The sequence below is a fragment of the Dysidea avara genome, chromosome 6 (genome assembly GCF_963678975.1).
Source record: "Dysidea avara chromosome 6, odDysAvar1.4, whole genome shotgun sequence".
NCBI lineage: Eukaryota > Metazoa > Porifera > Demospongiae > Dictyoceratida > Dysideidae > Dysidea > Dysidea avara.
Genome location: NC_089277.1, coordinates 476,893 through 502,500, shown reverse-complemented (window position 1 = coordinate 502,500; position 25,608 = coordinate 476,893). Strand labels below are relative to the sequence as shown.

At 39.0% G+C, this 25,608-nt stretch overlaps 3 protein-coding genes across 5 annotated transcripts in view; 2 read left to right on the top strand and 1 right to left on the bottom strand.

Moving 5' to 3' along the window:
• The window catches only part of LOC136258943 (translocation protein SEC63 homolog), a 31,034-nt gene extending 20,623 nt beyond the window's left edge, over positions 1-10,411 (top strand). For all 3 annotated transcript variants that reach the window (XM_066052333.1, XM_066052332.1, XM_066052334.1), the window contains exon 21: positions 10,217-10,411. In XM_066052333.1, the coding sequence (XP_065908405.1) occupies positions 10,217-10,363 (147 nt within the window). In that variant the 3' untranslated portion in view covers positions 10,364-10,411. The remainder of the gene's footprint in view (positions 1-10,216) is intronic.
• Positions 10,412-10,743: 332 nt separating this feature from the next.
• Positions 10,744-23,950, bottom strand: LOC136258946 (kelch domain-containing protein 2-like). Its single transcript, XM_066052338.1, has 5 exons — positions 23,232-23,950; positions 19,273-19,427; positions 17,675-17,878; positions 17,162-17,324; positions 10,744-10,881 (listed from the first exon to the last, which is right to left on the bottom strand). The coding sequence occupies exons 1-5, from the start codon at positions 23,773-23,775 to the stop codon at positions 10,766-10,768; spliced, it is 1,182 nt and encodes a 393-aa protein (XP_065908410.1). The 5' UTR covers positions 23,776-23,950; the 3' UTR covers positions 10,744-10,765.
• LOC136258950 (uncharacterized) overlaps positions 23,771-25,608 on the top strand; it is a 17,071-nt gene continuing 15,233 nt past the window's right edge. The window contains exon 1 of the mRNA XM_066052341.1: positions 23,771-24,164. Within this exon, the coding sequence (XP_065908413.1) occupies positions 23,812-24,164 (353 nt within the window). The 5' untranslated portion in view covers positions 23,771-23,811. The remainder of the gene's footprint in view (positions 24,165-25,608) is intronic.

The following is a 25,608-nucleotide window of genomic DNA, read 5'->3' as shown; positions in this document are numbered from 1 at the left end:
CCCGCTAAAAATGTTTCAAAATCTTTTTGTTCAAATGTTTGACATAATATTTACGACCAATCAAAATTTTCACAATACATTTCCTATGGGGAAGCCATATAAGTACAGTGTCCAATACAGCCCTTTCCCGAACTTGTAATGGAGCCAAACCGTACATGTCTGTTGTTGACACCTTTGCTGTTACCAATAATCATCTGGTTGGCTGAAATGTTAACTATGTTGAGAAAAAATCCACCTTTAATTTTTAGCCGTTTTTCAGGATTCAGCTCAACGTGAACATACTATAGTTATAAACATGTGACTGTTCTATTAGGGTGACTGCTGTATTAGAATATCTCGAGTCAGCCTGCAAAGATGTGTGCTTTGCCCAAAAAAGGGTGTAATCATTGTGGCTTCGATTGATTATTAAACTAGGGTATCTCGAATCAGCCTACCAACTTGAAGGTGTGGTCAGAAATACAGCTAGCGTAAAAGGGGCGTGGTTGTTGTGGTCTCGATCGATAGATTGATAATACGTAGAATAAAGAATGGGTGTGATCTTGTGACCTATCGTGGAGTACAGTAGCGTAGTCTAAGCATCTTAAATAATTTTGTGGCGTCCATTATGCTGCTTAAAGAAAATTTTGATATGGAAAATTAACGCCTTGTTATGATTTCGTTGGATGAAGAAGACAAGCAGCCTGATTGAAGATAAAAGAAAAGACAAGGCGCAGAGGGCATACACTCATCGGAACCCCAAAAGGCACATCCCACCGGTGAGTTTGTTGTTGTGGTGTAAAATGGTGACTGTGTGCTGCTTCATTTGGGTTCTAGGCTTGTGACTGTGGTGAGTGAGTGAGTGGAGTGAGTGAGTGAGTGAGTGAGTGGAGTGAGTGAGTGAGTGGAGTGAGTGAGTGAGTGAGTGGAGTGAGTGAGTGGGACGAAATTTAGAGTTTTGACATTTAAAAAAAAAAATCAATTTCCAGCCGCCAGTAAGCATTGTCTTGTTTTTAATGCTACACTTGATGTTAGATGGGCTAATATTATTCCGTAAAGGTGATTTTCTTCGTGTAAGAAGTTTCTAAGCTGGTTTTTAAAAGGTGGTATTTTTGGTGGTGCGCATCGTTTCGGGAGTACTTAAACAGTACGGTATTGATACATAGTTGGTTAATTCATATACTATCTATGGTGGTTAATTCCTGATAAGTTAGCTAGCTGCATGACGCCTGGTTTTTAGAAGTAGCATAGCATGAAATTGTTTTTCTCTACACACAAAGATGACCCCTTTCAAATTGACAGGGTAGTTTGAAAGGCCTGTTACATTTTTCAAACCAGGCGCATGCCTACAGCCAGCCTGGTTTACTGAAATTGTTTTTGTAAAAGTGTGTGTGTGTGTATGTACCTATGTACCTGTCTACCTATCTATGTTTGTCCGCATGCACCCATGTGAGCAAAATTGTTAAATGGTAAAAGCAGCTTTTACGTAAGAAATAAAAGCAAAATGAAGGCTGTACTAAACTTCCACACAGGTAAACTTTGCTCTGAGGTGGTTTCTTTTTGGCGGTCTGAAGTACGGGTGTGGCGACTCTCCTCAGACTTTGTGAATTGCCTTCCCTTTGGGTTTTACAGGCGTTTAAACAATTGAGAAACAACAATGCTAACCTCTTAGACTACCAAGAATAGCCTATCTCTTTGATTTGGGAAGGGGGCATATTCCCTATGTACACGAACGAATATGAAGAGACAAAGCTCTGAGGCCTTGTCGAGAGAATTTGTGGGAAAAACAGAATAGTCAAACTATAAAACAGTTTAGAAAATACTTCTGTGCGTATTATGTTGTTAAAAGAAGCACTTCCTTAGCAATGCAAAGCAACGTAATTGAAGAATTACGAAAATTTCATGAATTACGAAATCCGAGAATTACAATAAATTAATTAATCTTATTGGTTCATTCCAAATGAGTTAGCTAGCTGCATGGCACCTGGTTTTTTAGAAGTAGCACAACATATCTTGTTTTTGTTTGTTAAATAATTATTTTCATTGTTAGGCCACACACCCTTCAAGATACATCATCTGTTGCAACTCTTTCCCACATTTGTGATGTGAACCGAGCCCCACTTGTACTCTTTGTTGACATTACTGGTTAACTGAAATCTTGTTAGTCTATTTTTCCTTTTAAGGTTACAGGATAGTGAGTGACTGTCAAACAAAAAGTTTGTTCTGTAATTCAGGCGGGCTTGGTGTTGTGTTGTATGCCACAGGCTTAAATTGTTTGGAGAATATTGCTGACTAAATGGCGATATTTTCCTGAACCAAAAATCAGGACTGTCGAACAAGTTGTTAACATTTTGTATAAACGGATCACTAGTTTGGCTTCTTGTCTAGGTCCTGACGGAGCCTTTTGTTAGAAATAATGTTTCTAGCGCTTGTAATACGAATTTAAACATTAATTTTGTGACCACAGTGTCTTGCTTTAGGCTATATTGTATATGAACATGTACCATGAAACCACCTAACTTCAAAGCCAAATTCCAGGGTACATATCTTATAAACCCTGGCTGGCCATGGTACATTTAAGTTAAACCATGGCTGGCTATGGTACATTAAAAATAAACCATGGCTGGCCATGATACATTTAAATGTACCATGGCCTTGATATATCTGATGAGGTAACGTTGTTTGTTTTTATAAGAATCCTGGCAGTATTCGATTGTGGGAGTTTATTATTACTCACGTGATGAAAACCATGAACCGGATTTTGCATTCTACAGCACTCATACGAAGGCGATTCGACACCCTTACCACCCTATGAGTTGACAAACGGAAGTTTAAGGTGAGAACTAGCGTCATGGTTAATTTACAATCGCGTGTCCGCGTGTTTGATTACATACCACGCCCACTTTTCGTATATCACGAGGTAACCACTCTACAGCGAAGCTTACCCCTCTGGATGTTTAGGAAACATTGTAAACAGTGGTTAAACGATGTAGCAACTTTGAAACACTTGTTAAATCGCAAAATTGAGTGTTTCTGTGATATTCATAGGATTTTCCCGTTTATGTTAACAAACGTAACTGCAACGTTACTTGCTGCTGACCCATAATCGAATTTTACAAGACTGTCTATATAACATATCCAGCGGGTTGCCTCATATTGGCTTGGGTGATTAGTCGCCCACCACAGTAGGCTATTAGCCTACATGGTACATATCAGTTGTGTATCACGTGCCCTCGGGTACATGATACAACTATTACATATATCACGATATCAAGACACACGGTAGTGTGTCGTGCGGCCCAAGAAGCCGGCGCGTAACACCCGTGAGTATATTGACAGGAAGAAAGAAAACGCAATTTTCGCACCTTCGTAGCTCTGTGCTTCCTTGATGAAACAAGACGATTTTTGCTGTGGACATGCCCCCCAACTGCAGCACTCCACATTCCAAATTTGAGCGAAATCGCTTCGCGCGTTCCCGAGATATGCGACTTCAAAAATTGGCTCAGTTTCTTCGTGTTTTTTTTCTTCTTATTTTTCTTTTTCTTGTCGCACACTTACAAAAACTGCTATAAAACTCGAACGCCATATCCGATTGCCTTGAAATTTGGCACACAGAAGGGGGATATAAGGGCGCATCTTGGTACCAACTTTGGCTGGAATACGATAAACAGGCAAAGAGTTATGAGCGATTATTCACGAAAAATAACACCAATATGTTGTCACGCCTACAGGGTAAACTGCGTATGGGAAGAAGCTGGAAATCGGTAGGTGAATAGGTTAACTATTGAACCTCAAACCTTTTGTGGTTTGAAAGAAATCGAGCTAAAAAACAGGAAGATACAACAAAAAAACCAACAGTGTGTAACAATTACGCAATCGAGATTAGCTAATAAAAAAAAACGACTGCTTGCCACGCCTACCAGATAAACCGCTTGGGGTAATGCTTTGAAAATCGTTGTACAGATGGAGTAATCATCTTAGAAAGGCTCATCAATGGTGTAGAAGAATCAGACTTAAAGCCACGGAGTTACAACACGAAATCCAACTTGGTGCAGCAAGTGCGAGATCGAGATACTCTAATAGAGCAGTCATCCTAATAGAGCAGTCATCCTAATAGAGCAGTCACCTGGAAGAGAATTCAAGAGATCAGCTAGAAATAAGAAACCTGTATAGAGATCAGCTACACACAAGTCACCCTGTAGAGAGATCAGCTAGAAGAAGTTACCTTGTAGGGAGTTCATGCAACTGTGGAAAGAGATAGTTCAGCTAGAAAAAATCACCTTGTAGAGTTCAGCTACAAAGAAACCACCATGTAGAGAGTTCAGCTACAAACAAATCGCCCTGTGCAGAGATCAATAGAAGAAGTTACCTTGCAGAGAGTTCAGCTACAAAGAAACCATCATGTAGAGAGTTCAGCTACAAACAAATCTCCCTGTAGAGAGATTAGCTAGAAGAAGTTACCTTGTAGAGAGTTCAGCTACAAAGAAACCATCATGTAGAGAGTTCAGCTACAAACAAATCTCCCTATAGAGAGATCAGCTAGAAGAAGTTACCTTGTAGAGAGTTCAGCTTCAAACAAATCACCCTGTAGAAAGATCAGCTAGAAGAGGTCACCTTGTAGAGAGTTCAGTTACAAAGAAACCACCATGTAGAGAGCTCAGCTACAAACTAGTGACCTTGTAGAGACATCAGCTAGAAGAAGTTACTTTGTAGAGAGTTCAGCTACAAAGAAACCATTCTTTAAAGAGCTCAGCTGCAAACAAATCACCTGTACAGAATTCAGCTACAAATAAATCACCCTGTAGAAAGATGAGCTAGAAAAAGTTACTTTGTAGAGAGTTCAGTTACAAAGAAACCACCATGTAGAGAATTCAGCTACAAACTAGTGACCCTGTAAAGACATCAGCTAGAAGAAGTTACCTTGAGAGAGTTCAGCTACAAAGAAACCATCATTTAGAGAGTTCAGTTTCAAACAAATCACCTGTAGAGAGTTCAGCTACAAACAAATCTCCCTGTAGAGAGATCAGCTAGAAGAAGTTAACTTGTAGAGAGTTCAGCTACAAAGAAACCATCATTTAGAGAGTTCAGTTTCAAACAAATTACCTGTAGAGAGTTCAGCTACAAACAAATCTCCCTGTAGAGAGATCAGCTAGAATAAGTTACCTTGTAGAGAGTTCAGCTACAAACAAATCACCCTGTAGAAAGATCAGCTAGAAGAAGTCACCTTGTAGAAAGTTCAGTTACAAAGAAACCACCATGTAGAGAGTTCAGCTACAAACTAGTCACCTTGTAGAGACATCAGCTAGAAAAGTTACCTTGTAGAGAGTTCAGCTACAAAGAAACCATTCTGTTTAGAGCTCAGCTGCAAACAAATCACCTGTACAGAATTCAGCTACAAACAAATCACCCTGTAGAGAGATCAGCTAGAAGAAATTACCTTGTACATAGTTCAGCTACAAAGAAACCACCAAGTAGAGAGTTCAGCTGCAAAGAAATCACCCTGTAGAAAATTCAGCCACAAACAAATTTCCCTGTAGAAAGATCAGTTAGAAGAAGTTACCTTTTAGAGAGTTCAGCTACAAGAAACCATTCTGTAAAGAGCTCAGCTGCAAACCAATCACCTGTATAGAATTCAGCTACAAACAAATCACCCTGTAGAGAGATCAGCTAGAAGAAGTTACCTTGTAGATCGTTCAGCTACAAACAAATCACACTGTAGAGAGATCAACTAGAAGAAGTTACCTTGTAGAGAGTTCAGCTACAAACAAATCACCCTGTAGAGAGATCAGCTAGAAGAAATTACTTTGTAGAGAGTTCAGCTACAAAGAAACCACCATGTAGAGAGTTTAGCTGCAAAGAAATCACCCTGTATAAAATTCTGCCACAAACAAATTGCCCTGTAGAAAGATCAGCTAGAAGAAGTTACCTTGTAGATAGTTCAGCTACAAACAGATCTCCCTGTAGAGAGATCAGCTAGAAGAAATTACCTTGTAGAGAGGTCAGCTACAAAGAAACCATTCTGTAAAGAGCTCAGCTGCAAACAAATCACCTGTACAGAATTCAGCTACAAACAAAATCACCCTGTAGAGAGATCAGCTAGAAGAAGTTACCTTGTAGAGAGTTCAGCTGCAAAGAAATCACCCTGTATAAAATTCTGCCACGAAGAAATTGCCCTGTAGAAAGATCAGTTAGAAGAAGTTACCTTGTAGAGAGTTCAGCTACAAAGAAACAAATCACCTGTACAGAATTCAGCTACAAACAAATCACCCTGTAGAGAGATCAGCTAGAAGAAATTACTTTGTAGAGAGTTCAGCTACAAAGAAACCACCATGTAGAGAGTTCAGCTGCAAAGAAATCACCCTGTAGAAAATGCAGCCACAAACAAATTGCCCTGTAGAAAGATCAGTTAGAAGAAGATACCTTTTAGAGAGTTCAGCTACAAAGAAACCACCCTGTAGAGAGATCAGCTAGAAGAAGTTACCTTGTAGATCGTTCAGCTACAAACAAATCACCCTGTAGAGAGATCAGCTAGAAGAAGTTACCTTGTAGATCGTTCAGCTACAAACAAATCACCCTGTAGAGAGATCAGCTAGAAGAAGTTATATACCTTGTAGAGAGTTCAGCTACAAAGAAACCACCATGTAGAGAGTTCAGCTGCAAAGAAATCACCCTGTATAAAATTCTGCCACAAACAAATTGCCCTGTAGAAAGATCAGTTAGAAGAAGTTACCTTTTAGAGAGTTCAGCTACAAAGAAATCATTCTGTAAAGAGCTCAGCTGCAAACAAATCACCCTGTAGAGAGATCAGCTAGAAGAAGTTACCTTGTAGAGAGTTCAGCTACAAAGAAACCATCATGTAGAGAGTTCAGCTGCAAAGAAATCACCACTGCCCAAATTTCAAGGCAATAGCTCTTTCCAATCTGAAGTTATCAATTGTCAAAGTTGGCAAATTGTGTGTGGAAGGCCCCTTTTCGCAAATCCAGTCACATATGTATTATATATATAATTTGTACATTTACTGATAAAATATTTAAAGTATATACATCTACTTCATCTTTTCGTCTTCCTGTAGTAAAGAAAAAAACATAGGTTAAAAAAGTCCCAAAGCTGGCCATAGGCCGGCTTTGGGGTATACAAATACAAAAAGAAATGAAATCTAATCCAAAACAGCCAAGCTGTAAAAAAAGTGTGCGGCCCTCAGAAAGGCTATGGTAAAAAAAGATGTGAAATCCAAGGTGGCGGCCAAGAAATGGCTGTGATGGTAGGTTAATGGTAAAAATTTTAATAACTACAATTCAGGTGAATTTTTGTGCCGCTTCACAAAATTTACCTGAATTGTCATTATTAAAATTTTTACCATTAATCTACCATCACAGCCATTTCTTGGCCGCCACCTTGGATTTCACATCTTTTTTCACCATAGCCTTTCTGAGGGCCGCACACTTTTTTTACAGCTTGGCTGTTTTGGATTAGATAGAACTAACTGTAACATTTGCAAGACAAACATATACATAGTCTTCATTGTAAGTTTAAATTTAAGTTGGATGTATACCACAAGCAAAAGCTTATCATATCACCACCTTGTTATATCAATACTATCAATGTATTAATATATCGTGGGTTAGGGTTAGGGTTAGTGGTGAAATATCGTGGCAGCACTAAAAGTATTTGCAGCATGTTTTTCGTTTTCACAAGGTTCCACCGATACAGATAAATACCAACTGATCCGATACCAATACCTAGTGGTATATTTCACCAATTCAGATACCAATACTGATAATTGTCGTACAATTTACACACCTCTCAAGTTAGCTTGTGTGACTGCTCTATTAGAATATTTTATTATGCAGGTGCTGTTTTATTAGAGTATTTCGATCTTTTTCATGCAAACCCAGTAAGTAGCAGTTGCTCAAAGCAATTCCTGCTAGAATAATGCTCAACACTATTTCCAGTCTGTTATACCTCACGTTTTGCTAGCATAGCATTTATGATGATAGTTAAGATGACAACAATTTGCGTGAGTGGCTGTTAATCAGTATCGGAATACCTAAATAACTGATATTGATCCGATACCAAAAACCCAATATTGGCTCTGATATGATACCGATCCAATTATTGGTGAAACACTAGTTTTCACGTTGCAGTCTTGTTTCAAACGCCTGTATGACATGGGTAGACATACGCTTAGTGAGGTGTTGAAATCACACGAGGTGTTTCATCACATAAATATGGAAGTTTTTATCAGGCCATTGCTCAGAGAGAGAGAGAGAAAAAAAACTCAAATCAATGAAAATTATCATAATCCAGACTTTTAGTTAAGGTCCCAAAGTATCCCCAAGAGTTCATAATACTGGATCTGGGAAAACCGGTCTTATTATTGCTCATGTCCTCATATTTGATTTTTCACCAAGAACACAAAGCTACATGAATAAACTATCTAATTTCACATCTGCTAGACTTGACTTTTCCCAAGGGCAGTCCATATGTGGAGTGTGGAGCCTTAATGGAGCTAGGTTTCTCCTTTACTCACCCTACTTCACTGCATACAAAGGCAATCCATATGTGCAGTGTGGAGCCTTAATGGAGCTAGGTTTCTCCTTTACTCACCCTACTTCACTGCATACAAAGGCAGAATTCGTGAAGAAAAATTGATTGCGCACAATCAATTTGACGTGATGTAAACAAATGCTCATAACTTCCGTATCCTTGGGTCTACTACAACGAAACAAAGATTTTCCAACTCCTCTTGAGCAGGCAAATAAGATGATATCCAGGTTTTTATTGTTAGACCTTTCCTTCACTATGAAAAAGGCATTCAAAAAATTAATGTAATTTTTTCAATAATACACAAGTATTTCACCCATTGTATTCAATGCTCTATACTATAAATTTAGGCTTGCACGATTGTGTCGGGTTTTTGCAAGTCTGGTCACATTTCTTGATACTGCAATAAGCTAGACTGGGTTTTTCCAGACTGGGGCACTGCCAATCATCACCTATCAACAGTTCTTTGTCATCAGTAGAATCAGGCTAGAGGTGTACATTAGGGCTAAGTGAGATGGCCATTTTAGTATCACAATACTGAATAGGTGAATTTTCTGACGGTTGAGCAAAGTGAATTAGGCAGAAAATGGCCTCCTTCCGGATTTCAAAGAATTGCACGTGATTCCATGTGCAAGCAGAGTATCATGTGTTTAAGTAGTGAGGTGTGAATTAATTTTAATTCTAAGCTGCTTTTACCTAAGTGTAGGCTACCTTCCTCTCCCCCCTAATGTGACGTGGCAGTGTTGAGTGCAGGAAGAACCTTAACTTACACTTACAGTGTAGACCATGAGCAGTGGAAGGCTACTGCAGGAACAATTGACTTAATGCATACAGTTGTTGCAACAATTTAATTTCATGCTTTTATTTTGTGTCAGTGTTGTGAGCATGGTGTGTTGTGTGAGGTTGAGAGTGGTAAGCGTTTGGTTGGTATTTTCCTGGTAGACAAAAAAAAATAAAGAGAAATCTGTAGGGTTTTTTCCCTTAGGCCTGTTAGGGGCAAGCAGGTCTAGAATAGTGCACCACGCAGGCCCTCACTCTCAGTTGTATAATTTTCAAACATGTAATCAAACAATAGCCATGGTAGTACTGGTATGTGTTAACTTTAAGTTGTAAGCTATGTACAAATGTAGCTATGTACGTATGTATTTATATTTAATGAGTTATTGGGTAGCTGCACTGTGCAGCTACAGACCACAGTAGTTTGGCAAGGGGAACAATTGGGTTGTGAAATGAGGAAAGAGTTCACGATACTTACAAATAAGTCAATCATAGCTGGTGCTACATAGTGTATTACTCTGTATTCCTGCAGAAAGTCCTTACAGGTGATTGTAAACTAGCCACTATCATCCTTGTTCAGAGTAACAGTTATTGTAACACATGCTTTGAGGTTATGTTATACCTCTCGGTAGGGGTAACCAGGTAGGTTTAATGACAGTAATGTACCGGCATGGTATCACAATTGATACTTGCAAAATATCGCTAAAACAGTAGTATCACTCAGCCCTAGTGTACATATGACCAAAAGTGAAGTGTTTCCCCATACCAGTAGTATAAACTCTGGTATCCCTTAGTACATAAACTGACCTATGATAATCAGGACACCTTGGTGGCTACTGTAAAGCACTAATAATAATAATAACATGAAACTGTTGGTTGGTCGGTCCTTATTATAATTGATATGCTCTGTTTCTCATAGTTCAAGGTACATGAAGCTCAAGAAGTGAAAACCGATCATGATCAATACAAAGAATTAGAAGAAGAAGAAGCTGAACAAGAAGCATTTGAAGATAGTGATGATGCAGTAGACGATGTTACTGATAGTGACGATAGTATGAGTGAATAATTCACAGAGTTTCAATCAATTCACTTCATTCATACGAGAGTTGTATTATGTGTTGTTGGGGAGATTGGTGCATGTTATATACATGTTAGTGGTTGAGTTAATGCTTTGTAACTCTGGGATGGATGACGTCTTCAAATTTGTACTGCTTAATACACCTTAGAAAATTTCATGGTGTATTAAAACTGCCATCATATAATTATATATCCTGTGTGGAAAGGTTCCTCTGCCAATGTAAAGATGGAGTCAACTGTCTGTAGTCTCGTTCCTCGTTGCCCATGCACTAGATCACTTGAAGATCTTTGTGTGGTCAAGCACATGGGTGGCTGGGGACAAGATGTCTGCTGTCAGGGTTAGAGTTGTAATGTTGCACATCAAGACTATTAACTTAACACAACAATTCAATCAATAATTTCCATCACTAATATACTGAGTTATACTAGCAGGTAACAAATGTAGTTTATACTGGTCCATGTTACTCCTGATGTGTAGTACACAACTCCTGAACAGGCTCTTGACACCTGTAATGAAGATCATGTGATCACATTATTTGGTAAATCATACAACATTTAATCTCACAAGGTGGCTAATTGGGACCAACTGAATGAAAACCTGACCTGTTTGCATAATTTATGTTTTGATAAATGCCATTGAAATGCCCATGCTACTGACAACTAGGGCTGGGAGATTAAATCGTGATGTCATGATGTCATATAAATAATCGTGATGTTGTGACATCACATGTAAATATATAATAAATTCAATACAATGGCATGGACTGTTGTGGAAGAACATGATCCACAGAACAAGCCCACACTTCCGAGACAGTTCATTATGTGAATAATTACATTACGTAGTTAAAAGCTTAACTATTACAAATTCTAAGGATACTATTATTCTACTGTTTGTATTTAACTAACTGTTATGGCCTTAATTGTGTTAAACAGTTGTATACAATTTCATCGTGTATCGTTAAAATAAATAATTTATATACAAAGTAGTGCATACACGTTGCTATTAATGTAAAGTTGTAGCACCGTGACAGTTATCATAATCGTGATATGTTGCATCCTACAATCATGAAAGTAGCAAAATGTTACAGCCCTACTTAAAACATGCTTTAGTTGCTTCAGTAAACACTGAAGGAAGACAAGGGACCCACCTATTATGCTATACTGCACTTCTCAAAATTTTAACCTTATTATGTTCAAGCTTTATGCCTTCACTAATAAACTTATAGTTATGGGCACATAATAAGCAGCTGAAACACATCTTTGCTCTTTAAAACTACGACAGAAAAGATCGATATATACTCTAATAGAACAGTCAGCTGCCTGGTTGTTCTATTAGAGTTATTGACTGTTCTATTAGAGTATATATCTTTTTCTGTGATATGTATTTTGACCATCAAGGATTTGTAGTACGGCTGAAAAATTCTTCCAGCATGATGCTGAATGCTTTCAGGCACTTTTTATGCTCATAATTATGCCAGCATAATCAGTGGGTCCCTAAGGAAGACTCGAATTGGAATATCTAATATTAGAGATTTCCAACTAAATTAAATAGTTAGCATTCCATACATTCATTGGTATGACAAAATAATATTGTGCTATTTTTCAGGGTCATTTTAGTGTAAACCCCACCCCAATCGGTGGTTCCTATCAAAAGATATAAGCAAAAGAAGTTGACAGTGTGATGATCTTGTGTACAGTATTTTCAATGCTTTTTATGTACATCACATGGCACCAAACACAATATTCAAAGTTTCATAAATCTAGATAGGAAACTATTATTGTATTGTATTAATGCTTTACAGTGACCAGCACTGAAGGTCTGCAGCAACATGTGCTGCAGCCTTAGTATTAATAACATGAAATTTTCACCACATAACTATTTTATGGAGAACAGCATATGAGCTAGGTAAAACCTCTCAAGAGTGACTACTTCTTTGTAGACTGACCACTCAGAATATTACATGAATAAAGCAAGTGATTCACAGATAAAACTGTGTGTATTGTGTAATACTAAGTACACACAGGTATCCGATGCATTTTGAGGGATAGCTAACTAGTAATATTATATAACATGGTAAGTACTGGCATCACAATTAACAAATACTTCGGAAACATGACAATCAGATAACAAAATATAAGACCAATATTATTTTAAAAATAGATTTGTTGGACACTGTTCAGCTTTATTTGTCAAACTGTAAACTTTATAATTACAAGTACACTTGGAATTTTCAACTAGAGTAGGGACCATAGCACATCGATAAAAGTACTGAAACAAGCTGGAGTAGTGCATGATATTAAATCACGGTAAAGCAATAAGTGTTATATCCCTACTATGGTATCATGAGCACAGTAGGGATAAAACACTTCTTACTGTTTTACTGTGATTTAATATCATGCACTACTCCAGCTTGTTTCAGTACTTTTTATTGATGGTCCCTACTCTAGTTGAAAATTCCAAATTTTTCTGTGTACTTGTTTGTTAACTTTTTTTGTTAATAATTATTATGACTGGTGAATCCGCGCATACCACATCTGAAATGGCACCGTGTGCCCCAATTATCGTCTGAAAAGTGAAGTATCCATTACGCTTCGTTGTCAGCTTTGTCCAATCCATTACACAGCATTTCGAATCAAGAACTGTTAGAAAACCACCTCTGCAATCCACACATACAGAAAGAAATGGTGCCGCGCGCCCTGATTATATCAATTATCATCAGAAAAGTGAAGTATCCACCACGCTTCGCCGTACACCACGCCCAACCCACCACACAGCAGCACGAATCAAGAACTGCACAGAAAGCACCTCCGCCACCAAAATAGCCACTATGACAAATACGGACAATTTCTGTTATGAAGGGAAGCCATGACGTGCTATCACCAAATCGACACTTTTTGCTGTCAGCAAAGATGAATGGAACACAAAGGGAGACACTGGTAAGTGCATGAACATACTGCGGTATGCCAAAAGGCACCTGTTGGGCCTAAGCGACGTCAAACAGTGAAAAAATCAAGCCTGTAGCATTAGCTGTTATCGAGTTACGCTTGTCTGAAGGCATCAGTCAGTCAGTCAGTCACTAGAAAATTCTGTAGCAACTTGTTGAAAGCGTTTCAGGTTGATCTGAAAGCTTGTTTGGGCTTAGTGTTACCTCACCAATACTGCCTCATCATCGTCAGGGGAAACTGAGGCTGGTTTTGGGTGATATTATTTCATGGGCCACGCCTACTCCTTTGTGGTCCCTACTATACAGTTACTATTGTACTGTATGATAAATAGTTTCCAACCAAAATTACAATCACTGAAGCTGCTATAAAATGGATCAAAACAGCAGTAAATACACCAGAATATAACAACAGGTAAGTGTGAAGCCATGTAAGGTTGGTATCACCTGCCAGTCTCACTTTTGAAAAGATTATATCATTCTTGAACCTAATATTACAATTCCGCGCAAGACAACAAACTGCTCACCTTCAAACTATACTTGCATTGACGCAGAGGGATGCCTTGAAGTCCTGGGTGATTGTAATGCTGAATTCTGAACAGTGCTAGATGGCGATTTACCTTTTAAAGGGACATATTTTTGTCATCATCTAACTTCAATTGTCCTCCACTCAAAAAACACGGAAGATTCGAAATCAGTGTATAAGGTTTGCCCAGAAACATTTTTTTTGTCCTCATCTGCCACAGATTCATGTGGAAACACTTGCAAACTTTGGCTATCACCGATGCCGTATTCTTCCAATTAGAATTACGTACGCAATTATTTGTATGGGCTCTATATGGAGATTTTTATTTTTTAAACTTTGACTTGACATTTCAATAAATACCGCATGGATTTTAATCCAGTAAAGTGCATTACGAAGTATGAAGCACCAACTACCATTAACTGGAACTGCAGCTTGTGAAACGTTTGTGTAATTTAAGTAGCAAAATATGTGTGAAAAATTGGTTAGTTGGAAATTGCTACTAATATACTGATAGATTTGCTTCTTCAATGAGATTAAGAATATCTTTGTTTCTGTAGCATGAAGCAAATGTGAGTTTGATTATGCTGCAGTAAAATGTAACTTTATCATTGCAATTTCTAAACTTGAACAGCCTTCTTGCTTACTATAGTATGTTCATATTGAGCTGAATCATGAAAAACAACTAAAAATGTAAAATTGGATTTTTTTATCAAGAGTCAACATTTCAACCAACCAGATGATCATTGGTAGTAGCAAAGGTGTCAGCAAAGGTGTCAACAACACACATATATGGTTTGGCGCTCTGCAACGGACACTGCACTTATATGGCTTCCCATAGGAAATGTAATGTGAAAATTTTGATTGGTCATAAATATTATGTCAAATATTTGAATAACAAGATTTTGAAATATTTTTAGCAGGTCAAGCAGTACTACAAATGAGCCAAATTTCAAGATCATGTGTAATTGCATCATCCATGAGTTATTAAATGTCTTTGAGGATTCAGCTCAACGTGAACACACTACAGCATGGTGTATATTTAAGCCACAACTATACCTTGATAACTATCCTAGTTTGTGGTGAATATGATGGCACAAGCCACCTAGCCCAAGCCATCTAGCCCAAGAGTTATGATTGATTAAACAAGTGCATGTAAATTTTCCCATGTAGACACTGTACAAATCTATTGTTTTGCTCGTCTTGTTGTCTATTGCTATCACCCCAAAAATCACTGACCAGAAATGGCTAAAACATTAAAACAGCCCATTGGTTTTCCTTCTAGACAACAAAAGTCATAAAATGAAGTTTGAGGAAAATGCATACAAGTCGGTTTTCACTCAGCCGGTCACAATAGTTGCAATATTACATTCCTTGTATGCAAACAGGAAGTAATGAGGTGTTTGGACAGGAAGTAATGACACACAGTGGCTGTTGTATCAACTCTGCTTTTTTGTGGGAAAACCCCTCCCAGATACAAAAACCAACATGAGATTATATGTTCATGTTGAACTGATACGAGGCCACATTAGCTTGTTATATGGTTAGAGCATGTAGTCAAGGTGAAGTAGCTGCTACAAATTGTCTTGTATTACAAACAATTCCTAGTGAATGTCGACCATAAAATGAGTTTTAATGTTACAAAGAAGCCTGAATATGATATTAAACCAGATTACATCAACACCATCTCACAGTAGTCTGGTATCATACAGTACAATAGTACTGTATGGTAGGGACGATGAAGGTGTGGTCCATGAAGAAAAATCTACCCAACATCATCTTCAGCAATCCTTCACGGCCATTTCACAGTATTGGTCAGGTATAAACAAGCCCAAATGTGCCTTCAGAATGACCCGAAATGTTTCTGATGAGGTGCTACGAAATTTAAAAAAAAAATTATTTTAGCGAATCTTCTACTGCCTCACTGATGCGGTCAGTCAAGCGCAGCGGAAAACTGGCTACAGCTACAACCTTGCTTCTTTGGCGGAAACGCTTCGAATTTTGTGGAGGGAAAAAAACCTTTCACAATATTAAATACCTACGATATGTGCGCTACTGTCTTACTGTTTTATCTTTGATCCTTCTTTATCGTGGCCATCTCTCATGGGTACGGCTTCCATCAAAGCATGCACACCACGTGCACAGCGCCCCGACAAGCACGTGATTTTAATGTTGGGATACACCTCGGGATATGCTGCTGCCTGTTCAACATCGCCACTACACGCGTAACGATTAGAGTGTTTGCTTTGGTTCGAAGGTGGTTTCTTTTCTGAGTTTAAAACCGGTTGTATATGGCGCCTCTCTACAGACTCTATGGCTAGCTTTCCCAGAGCACTTTTCAGGCAGGCGTACTACAACTGAAAAACACCGTAGTAGGCCTCATAGGCTCACGTATCTCGTCGTCTAGAAAGTGGGTGTGACCCATACTTACGCTTATTAATCCCTACTTTAGCCTGCTATGATGTATGGTTAAAGTAGGGATTAAAATGCAATCATTCAGCTGTGTTTTGTCTCAGCGGCTTGTTTCAGTGCTTTTTATTGCTGCAGTCCCAACTCATATGGAAAATTCCTAATTTTTTCTTGCACTTGTTAGCCTTATCAACACTTCTCTATCACCAGTAGAGTGTGTTTGTACAGGTTATACTGAGGACAGTGTGTTTGTACAGGTTATACTGGGGACAGTGTGTTTGTACAGGTTATACTGGGGACAGTGTGTTTGTACAGGTTATACTGGGGACAGTGTGTTTGTACAGGTTATACTGGGGACAGTGTGTTTGTACAGGTTATACTGGGACAGTGTGTTTGTACAGGTTATACTGGGGACAGTGTGTTTGTACAGGTTATACTGAGGACAGTGTGTTTGTACAGGTTATACTGGGGACAGTGTGTTTGTACAGGTTATACTGAGGACAGTGTGTTTGTACAGGTTATACTGGGGACAGTGTGTTTGTACAGGTTATACTGGGGACAGTGTGTTTGTACAGGTTATACTGGGGACAGTGTGTTTGTACAGGTTATACTGAGGACAGTGTGTTTGTACAGGTTATACTGGGGACGGTGTGTTTGTACAGGCTATACTGGGGACAGTGTGTTTGTACAGGCTATACTGGGGACAGTGTGTTTGTACAGGCTATACTGGGGACAGTGTGTTTGCACAGGTTATACTGGGGACAGTGTGTTTGTACAGGTTATACTGGGGACAGTGTGTTTGTACAGGTTATACTGGGGACAGTGTGTTTGTACAGGCTATACTGGGGACAGTGTGTTTGTACAGGCTATACTGGGGACAGTGTGTTTGCACAGGTTATTTCTTGACACCTACCAAATTCCATCTTTGCTACATCTGATAATCTGCAGACCTCACCCTCCCATCTGAATATGTTCTTGGAACTACCTCCAAATGTTAGCACATGTGCCTCTCCTTGGGATGGGTAGTAAGCTATCGTGTTATGCCACACTCGAGCATTGCCTTGGCCACATGGTAACTGTTGGCATGACAACACACAATAAGTTGCATAGGGTTACTATACAAGCTTGTGACTCTAGAAACCTATGATTGTCTAAACCTCTCCAAGGGATTAAAATCTCAAAGGTAGACCACTGCGGTAGGTGAAGGTAAGTGCAGCAGCGTACCTAGTTGAGACTTTAGCCCTAATAGAGGTGTTTATGTGCAAGACTGAGATAGGTAGAGTACATGTTCAGTGGACAGGCAAATACAGTAGCAATCTATTGACAACTAGATCACTGCATGCTGCCCTACTGAACTAGATGCATTACTGAAGAACTAGTTATAGAGATTCGTTGAGCAATTGTTACACAAAAAATAGGTACTAACCTGTCGCCATAGTAACTGATCAACATCCAGTAACCAGAGATCATTGATAGGTTCAGCATCTTGGTCCATACCCCACAAGACTAGCAGCTGGCGATGGCTACTACATGGCAGGCTGGGGTCCTGTAAACACACTGCAGTGTGTAATGATCTTGCTATTGGCCATGGATCAATGTCTACAAGCTGAGTGATGGGTCCACTCCAAATCTGTTAAATCAATATGAGAACCATGTGAAGCTGGGAATTTTAAATCATTATTAAATTTGTAAATATTTCTGAGAAACACTTTTAATTGTTTTAGGATGTTGGCCACGCTACTCGTAGCCATGGTAACACACACAACTACCTATAAAATTGATTGTCATTGAAATGCTTATTAAATATTTATTTTTGTTTATTAAATGTTACCACTTTAATAACCAGCACATACAATAGTGATACTAAGATGAGACATACTAAGTATTATCATAAGTGGTGTTCACACTTGAACCGCTTTCATCAAATTGGTTTGATCCAAACTGTTTTCAAACCGCTTCACATTCTTCACACGTTCACACCAGCAAAAAGATAAACTACTTTCAAACAGAAAGCGCTTATAATAATTATTTGTTGTAATACTTAAGCGACTTTAGTGGAATGGATTTGTAATTTTGGCGATGTTTTTCCGGTTAAGAATGTATTGAACAGCAGCAAAGAATCTAGAAGTTTAAAACAAAAGGAACTAACAAGGAAGAAGCGTGTTACGCATTACCTGAGACTACTCTATTGAGAGTAGTGACTGCTCTATTGAGAGTAGTGACTACTCTATTGAGAGTAGTGACTGCTCTATTGAGAGTAGTGACTGCTCTATTGAGAGTAGTGACTGCTCTATTAGAGTATCTCAATCACAAAATATTCAAACTAATTTGTCTCACTTTCTCCACAGTGTACAGTTTATAACTGTATAGTGCATTTATAACTGTTATCTCCTATTTGCTCTGTACTTCTGAACACAGTATGAATGCATGATTCCAGCCAATACGGCGGATTCACGTCAAAAGCCTCATACGGTGCTACCACGAATTGACACCTTACTGGGACACTAAGGATGACAACGAAAAGCGACAAGTCCATGATACGTGCATTGTACATACTGCAGTATGCCAAAAGGCACTAGTGGGGCTAAAGCAACATTGAACAGTGAAAAAATCAAGCCCATAGCCTTAGCTGTTATTGAGTTATGCTTGTCTGAAGGCATCGGTCAGGCAGTTAAACAAAATTTTGTATAAACCATCATTTTAGGTGATATTGAAGGCATTTTTGTAGGCTAGGTTATACCTCACTAATACTACCAAGGTGGCAGTGAAAGGCTAATACTACCAAGGTGGCAGTGAAAGGCTAATACTACCAAGGTGGCAGTGAAAGGCTAATACTACCAAGGTGGCAGTGAAAGGCTAATACTACCAAGGTGGCAGTGAAAGGCTAGTCCTACTACTACCATACTATGTGATGTCATAGCTCCCCATCACATCTCTTGATATATCATAATAAATGATTTATGATTACCACCATCACTAGATCAAACCCTATCAAGACCAAGATCAACCCTATCAAGATCATACCCATTGTTCCATGTTGAGGATGTGTAGTTCATTCACTCTTCCTTCACACTGTCTTCCTCCAAACAACACTACTCTGTGTTCATCCACTTTAGTGAAGCTGAATGCAGCACAAGGGGCAGGAGGGGTACCACTACACTCTGGTACACTCCACTGGTCTAAAGGAAAGTAATATAAAACTACACTGGGGGACTGTTACTACACTGGGGGGCTATGCTACTACACCAGGGGTGCTATGTTACTACACTGGGGGGCTATGTTACTACACTGGGGGGCTATGTTACTACACTGGGGGGCTATATTACTACACCGGGGGGCTATGTTACTACACTGGGGGGCTATGTTACTACACCGGGGGGCTATGTTATTACACTGGGGGGCTATGTTACTACACTGGGGGGCTATGTTACTACACTGGGGGGCTATGTTACTACACTGGGGTTAACCCTAACCCTCCACTTTTCCCCATCATGGTGTCTCACACAATGTTTAAACCAATTAGAAATAACCAGTATTTAAAAAAAATGTTAATTTAAAAATGAAGTAGGGATCTATGCAATAAAAAGTAATGACACAAGAGATGAATGATAGTATTACAGCACAGCTCGGTGGGAAAGTCCCTACTTTGGTATTGAGCAAAATTATAGCTAATGTGCCAAAGTAGGGACTTTCCCATTGAGTTATGCTGTAATACTATCATTCATCTCTTTTTTCACTACTTTTTATTGCATAGATCCCTACTTCATTTCTAAATAATATTTAAAAAATACTAGTTTTAGTTTTTTTCAGTTGTAGCACAGTTAGTTGCTGTGTAACTTGCAAGCTAGCTATTAAGTTCCTATAACAAAGTACGTACTATGCCAAAATTGGGCCCGTAGTGTGTATAGCTTACTTTTGATTGTAGTAGCAGTGGCACTCCAGCAGATCTATGACCCGTCTCAGTACAATGGTCCGTGTTCTATTCAGTATCACTCAGGCCAGAAGTTGTTCGAACAAACAGGCCCTTTCAGTTTTCTGGAGCTTAGTCTCGACAAGAGTACATAATAATAGAAGAGGGAGGAGAGTGTCTAACTCTCAATATAATCCATACAAACACACTGAGCTCAAACCCTCCTACTTCAATCCATAAAACTTCTAGTAATAAATCAATACCTTTAAGTGAACAGAAGACTGTTGATATTTCCTAATTGAAGCAGTAGAAGTGCTACAACCTCCTTCATAGAGCAAGCCATTTGTCACCTTTGGTGGCTATAGTTGATTGCGCAAGGTCTGAGCTCAGTGAGTTTGGTGAAGTTAGACACTCTCCTTCCTACTCTATTATTATGTACTCTTGGTCTCTAGGTGTAATACTTATTAATGCATCAGCTCTTTCAGCAGCATAAGCGCTTTCTGAAATAATATTGTGGCGTCTACAGAAGTGTTGATACGGAAAATTAATGCCTTGGTATGGTTTCAATCAGTGGTGTGCGATATCAGGATTGTCATTTCGATATCAGGATTGTCATTTCGATACGATAATAGGGTAAATAGAGGAATTTTGATTTGATTTTTGATAATTTTTAATTGTGTGGGTGGAGTAATTGCGTGGGCGGCCCATATTTATAAATATGCTTGAAATACATTTACACTCTAAAACTATTGCATAGAATAATAAGCTTAGAAAACTGGTAGACAAGTTTTTAAAGTGGCTAGATAGTACAGAACCAACCTTCATTTCTAGTGTGATTGTGCAATCACACACTAAATGCTGTTGATTTATCGAAATATTCTTCGATATATTGAAACTTTTGCATAAATATTGAAATCTGCTAAAGCAGTATACAAATCAATACAACAACGATATTGACAAATTATTGTGATATCAATATTTTTTCGATATATCGCACACCACTAGTTTTGATGCTTGAAGAAGCAGACAAGATTGAAGATAAAAGGAAAGACAAGGTGCACAGGGTGTACACTTGGAATTCCAAAAGGCACATCCCACTGGTGAGTTTGTTGTTGTGGCGTAAAATGGTGACTGTGTGTTGCTTTGTTTCAGCTCTAGGCTTGTCAATGAGTGAGCGACTGAGTGAGACGAAATTTCAAGTTTTGGAGACTTAAAAAAATTCTATATCTGGTCACCAGTGTTTTCTTGTTATGCTAGATGGACTAATATTATCCCGTAAAGATGACTTGTGGTGTAAGATATCCCTAGGATGATTTTTAAAGGCACATTTTAGGAGGTGTTTGTCATTTTCGGGTGAATCCCTACTTAAACAGTACTACCGTACTGTTTGATAAGTGCCTCTGGAAAAGTGTCTGAAGTTGACTGCATTTATAGGCCACTCACTGGCTGCACAGTGAAACTTCACCAAGATCATGTACGTACCTTCACAACTAACTTTCCTAGAGGGAATGACCCCCTAGCACCTCATGTATTACCTAACCCCAACCTAGCCCTAACAATGATCCTGTCCACCAACTGCTAAAACCAAAACGTCTTCTCCCCTACATTCCAAAATCAATGTATCCCCTAGCTTGGTGGATTTATAACACTAAATCCCAGCTGTCACAAGTTGCACAACTTGTAGCAGAGAGAAATGTCCACAGACTACAACCTGAAGTGAAAGGAGCAGCTAAAGTTGTCTAGATGTAATCACTAGACAGGAACACTGGATTAATTTAAGCAACATGCATAAGTTTTGTTCATGCTGTTGACAGAATCTTTCACTCCATTTTGTGTTGCAAGCCTCAAGCCCCCCAGGTGTTTAGTGACTTTAATATCAGTTTTGTTAGTGTGTAGCAGGCACAGGATGGTAATGGTCAAACTGCTACAATTGAATTGTAGCTTGGAATTGTACTTGTAACAAGTTGATGTGCTACTCCTAAAAACCAGGTGCCATGCAGTTAGGTAACTCATTTGGAATTAACCAATAAGATTTGGTGTGCAATAATACATAATTACTTTATTGTAATTCTCGGATTTTGCAATTCATGAAATTTCGCAATTCTTCAATTACGTTGCTATGCACCGCTAAGGAAGCGCTTCTTAAACAAATCGCTTTTAACAACATATTACACACAGAAGTATCTTCTAAACTGTTTTATAGTTTGAATATTGTGTTTTCCCACAAATTCTCTTCGCAAAGCCTTAGAGCTGCTCTTCATTTTCGTTCGTATACGTAGGGATACGCTCCCTCCCCTTCCAAACTCAAAGAGATAGGCTATTCCTGGTAGTCTACGAGGCTAGCACTGTTGTTTCTCAATTGTTAAACGCCTGTATAACCGGAAGGGAAGGCAATTCACAAAGTCTGAGGAGACTTGCCACACCCGTATTTCAGACTGCCGAAAAGAAACCACTTCAGAGCAAAGTTTACCTGTGTGGAAGTTTAGTACAGCCTTCATTTTGCTTATATTCTCTTAAATAAAAGCTGCTTTCACCATTTTAACAATTTTGCTCACATGGATGCATACGGACAAGGTAGATACGTAGGTACACACATGTATTTGCGAAAACAATCTCAGTCAACTAGACGTGTGCCCACAGCCGGCCTTTGGCTGGCTGTGGGCATGTGCCTGGTTTGAAAAAACAAAAATAAAATAAAACAGGCTATACAACATGAGCAATTTTAGCCAAGCCATTGGATTATTTCTAAGGAGAAACAGCATTTCAACCAACCAACTATGGTTAGTGATGACAGTAAAAGTGCCAAGTGTGCAGTTAGGCTCCAATACAAGTTCGGAATAGACACAACATATGCACTTATATGGTTTCCTCATAGAACATGTATGGTAAAAGTTAATATGTCAGACATTTGGAAATGCTTTTAGTGGGTCCAGCAGTACTACAAATGAGCCAAATTTCAAGAACTTGCATACATACTATCGCATAATACATAGGGTTCTGGCATTAACTACAGGAATCCATATTGTATACCTTGGAGGAAAAAATGGTTACAACCATAACTATAGCTACTAACCAGTATCCAACTCATACAAGTGTAGTTCATTAGTCCAACACAGTAAGTCCCCTGGTGTCTTACTCCATAGTTTATTCTTCAACTGGTGGTCAGATTGGTAACCATATCCACCAAATATACACAATTTGTTTTTATATTCCACCATCCCGCACTTGTCCTTCATGCCCGGACCGTTTTTAGGATTAATTGGTACAACTTTCCGCCATAACATGTCATGCAGGTCTAGCTTATGCAGCGCATTACTGCGAGAGTAGTAGAACTGTTCACATACCCACCCACCAAATGTGTACAAGACGTCACCAACAGCACACATGGCTACGCTACAGTTTCCTGGTGATATTTCTGACTGCATCCCTCCTTCCACCTCTTGGTAAGGTTTGGTATTAACCTTCTTCCATCGCTTGCAGTTGTTAATGTTTAAAATATACACTGCATCACGGTCCACATTATTGGCACTATCACCTCTCCATACATATAACTCTTCACCAACCAGACACACTGCTGCTCCGTAACGAGCTAATTCCAGCGAGGTAAGTTTATCCATAGTATGGTACAATCATATTTCTAGTTAGTGCTCACCATGAAGGGGGAGGACTCGAGTGAGATCGAGGCGGCACCACCCGCGAAAAAGAGACGATGGAGAAAGCCTCCCAGTCCAGTACGAGTAGCCGCTCCATCCACGCCGAGCAATAGTGCCCCAGCACCGTGTGGCAGTGAAGTAGTGGTGAGTTCCCGCCTTAACAATTTATTACAACCCGAGTTGATGGATGTGAAGGAGCTTGTGACCACTTTAAAAGACTACCACGTGCCTGTAGACTGCAACAGTAGCAGACAAGAGCTGATAGAATTGTTCTGTAAGCACGTGATGCCTAAGCCTCAAAGGAAACGTAAGAAGGGAGGTATACCTCACCAGCCAAGTGCTATTGTCAACAGGTATGTGTCTAACCAAGAGTTCATAATATAAGTAAGGGAGAGAGTATCCAGCTTCCAATATAGCCTGTACAAAACGACTGTGTTAAGCTCAGTCAAATTTACCTTTGATCAAATTAATACTTCTTCTGGTGAACTGTTGATTGGTACTTATTGGTGTTGATAAGGTCAATCAAGGCTTTATTCTGTGAACAGGCTTAATGTGTTACTTGACTCAGTGATTTTCCTGGATGTATTCCAGTTAGATGCTCTCTCCCTTACTTGTATTATGAACTCTTGGTCTAACGGTCTGAAAAAAACCCTGTATGAAATTTTGAGGATCTATGTTTTTTAAATATAATATATTTAGACCGTTATTATTTTTAATTAACCAGCCGCACGCCCACAGCCTGCTGTAGGCGTGCGCCTGGTTTACTGAAATTGTTTTCGTAAAAGTGTGTGTGTGTGTGTGTACCTATCTACATATCTACCTATGTTTGTCCGTACGCACCCGCGTGAGCAAAATTGTTAAATAATGGTAAAAGCAGCTTTTACGTAAGAAGTAGTAGAAATGAAGTCTGCATTAAACTTCTGCACAGGTGAACTTTGCTCTGAGGTGGTTTCTTTTCGGTGGACTGAAATATGGGTGTGGCGACTTTCCTCAGACTGCCTTCCCCTTGAGGTTTTCAGGCGTTTAGCAACTGAAAAACAATGGTGCAGGCCTCGTACACTACCAGGAATAGCCTATCGCTTCGAGCTGAAAGGGGCGTATCCCTTACGTATGCAAACGAAAATGAAGAGCAGCTTTGAGGCTTTGTCGAGAGAATTTGTGGGAAAAAACATGTTAGTCACACTATATGTATATAAAACAGTTTAGAAGATACTTTTGTGCATAATATGTTGGTAAAAGCGGTTTGTTAACAAACGCTTCCTTAGCAGTGCATAGCAACGTAATTGAACGAATTACAAAAATTCCATGAATTACGAAATATGAGAGTTAGCTAATAATATTATTGTATAACCCAAAACTACCCTATTGTAAAATAGTAATATGTAGTTGGTTAATTCATAGTAGCATATACTGCCTATAGTTACTTCCAGATGAGTTAGCAAGCTGCATGGCGTCTGGTTTTTAGAAGTAGCACATCAACTTGTTTTAAACCAGGCACGTGCCCACACCCAGCCAAAGGCCGGCTGTGCAGTGGGCGCATGCCTGGTTTACTGAAATTGTTTTTGTAAAAGTGTGTGTGGGCGTGTGTGTAGTGTGTACCTATCTTCCCATGTTTGTCCGTACGAACCCACTTGAGTAAAATTGTTAAACGGAAAAGTAGCTTTTACATAAGAAGTAAAAGTTAATTGAGGCCTGTATTAAACTTCCGCACAGGTAAACTTTGCTTTGAGGTGATTCTTTCGGTGGTCTGAAATATGGGTGTGATGACTCTCCTCAGACTTTGTGAATTACCTTCCC

Excerpts from the sequence above, each read along its gene's own strand:
- LOC136258946 (XM_066052338.1), bottom strand. The coding sequence starts at position 23,775 with ATGGATAAACTTACCTCGCTGGAATTAGCTCGTTACGGAGCAGCAGTG. Across the intron at positions 19,428-23,231 it reads CTTGTATGAGTTGGATACTG|ACCAGTGGAGTGTACCAGAG; the intron begins GTTAGTAGCTAT and ends ACTTTCCTTTAG. Across the intron at positions 10,882-17,161 it reads TGTAGCAAAGATGGAATTTG|GTGTCAAGAGCCTGTTCAGG; the intron begins GTAGGTGTCAAG and ends TCTTCATTACAG.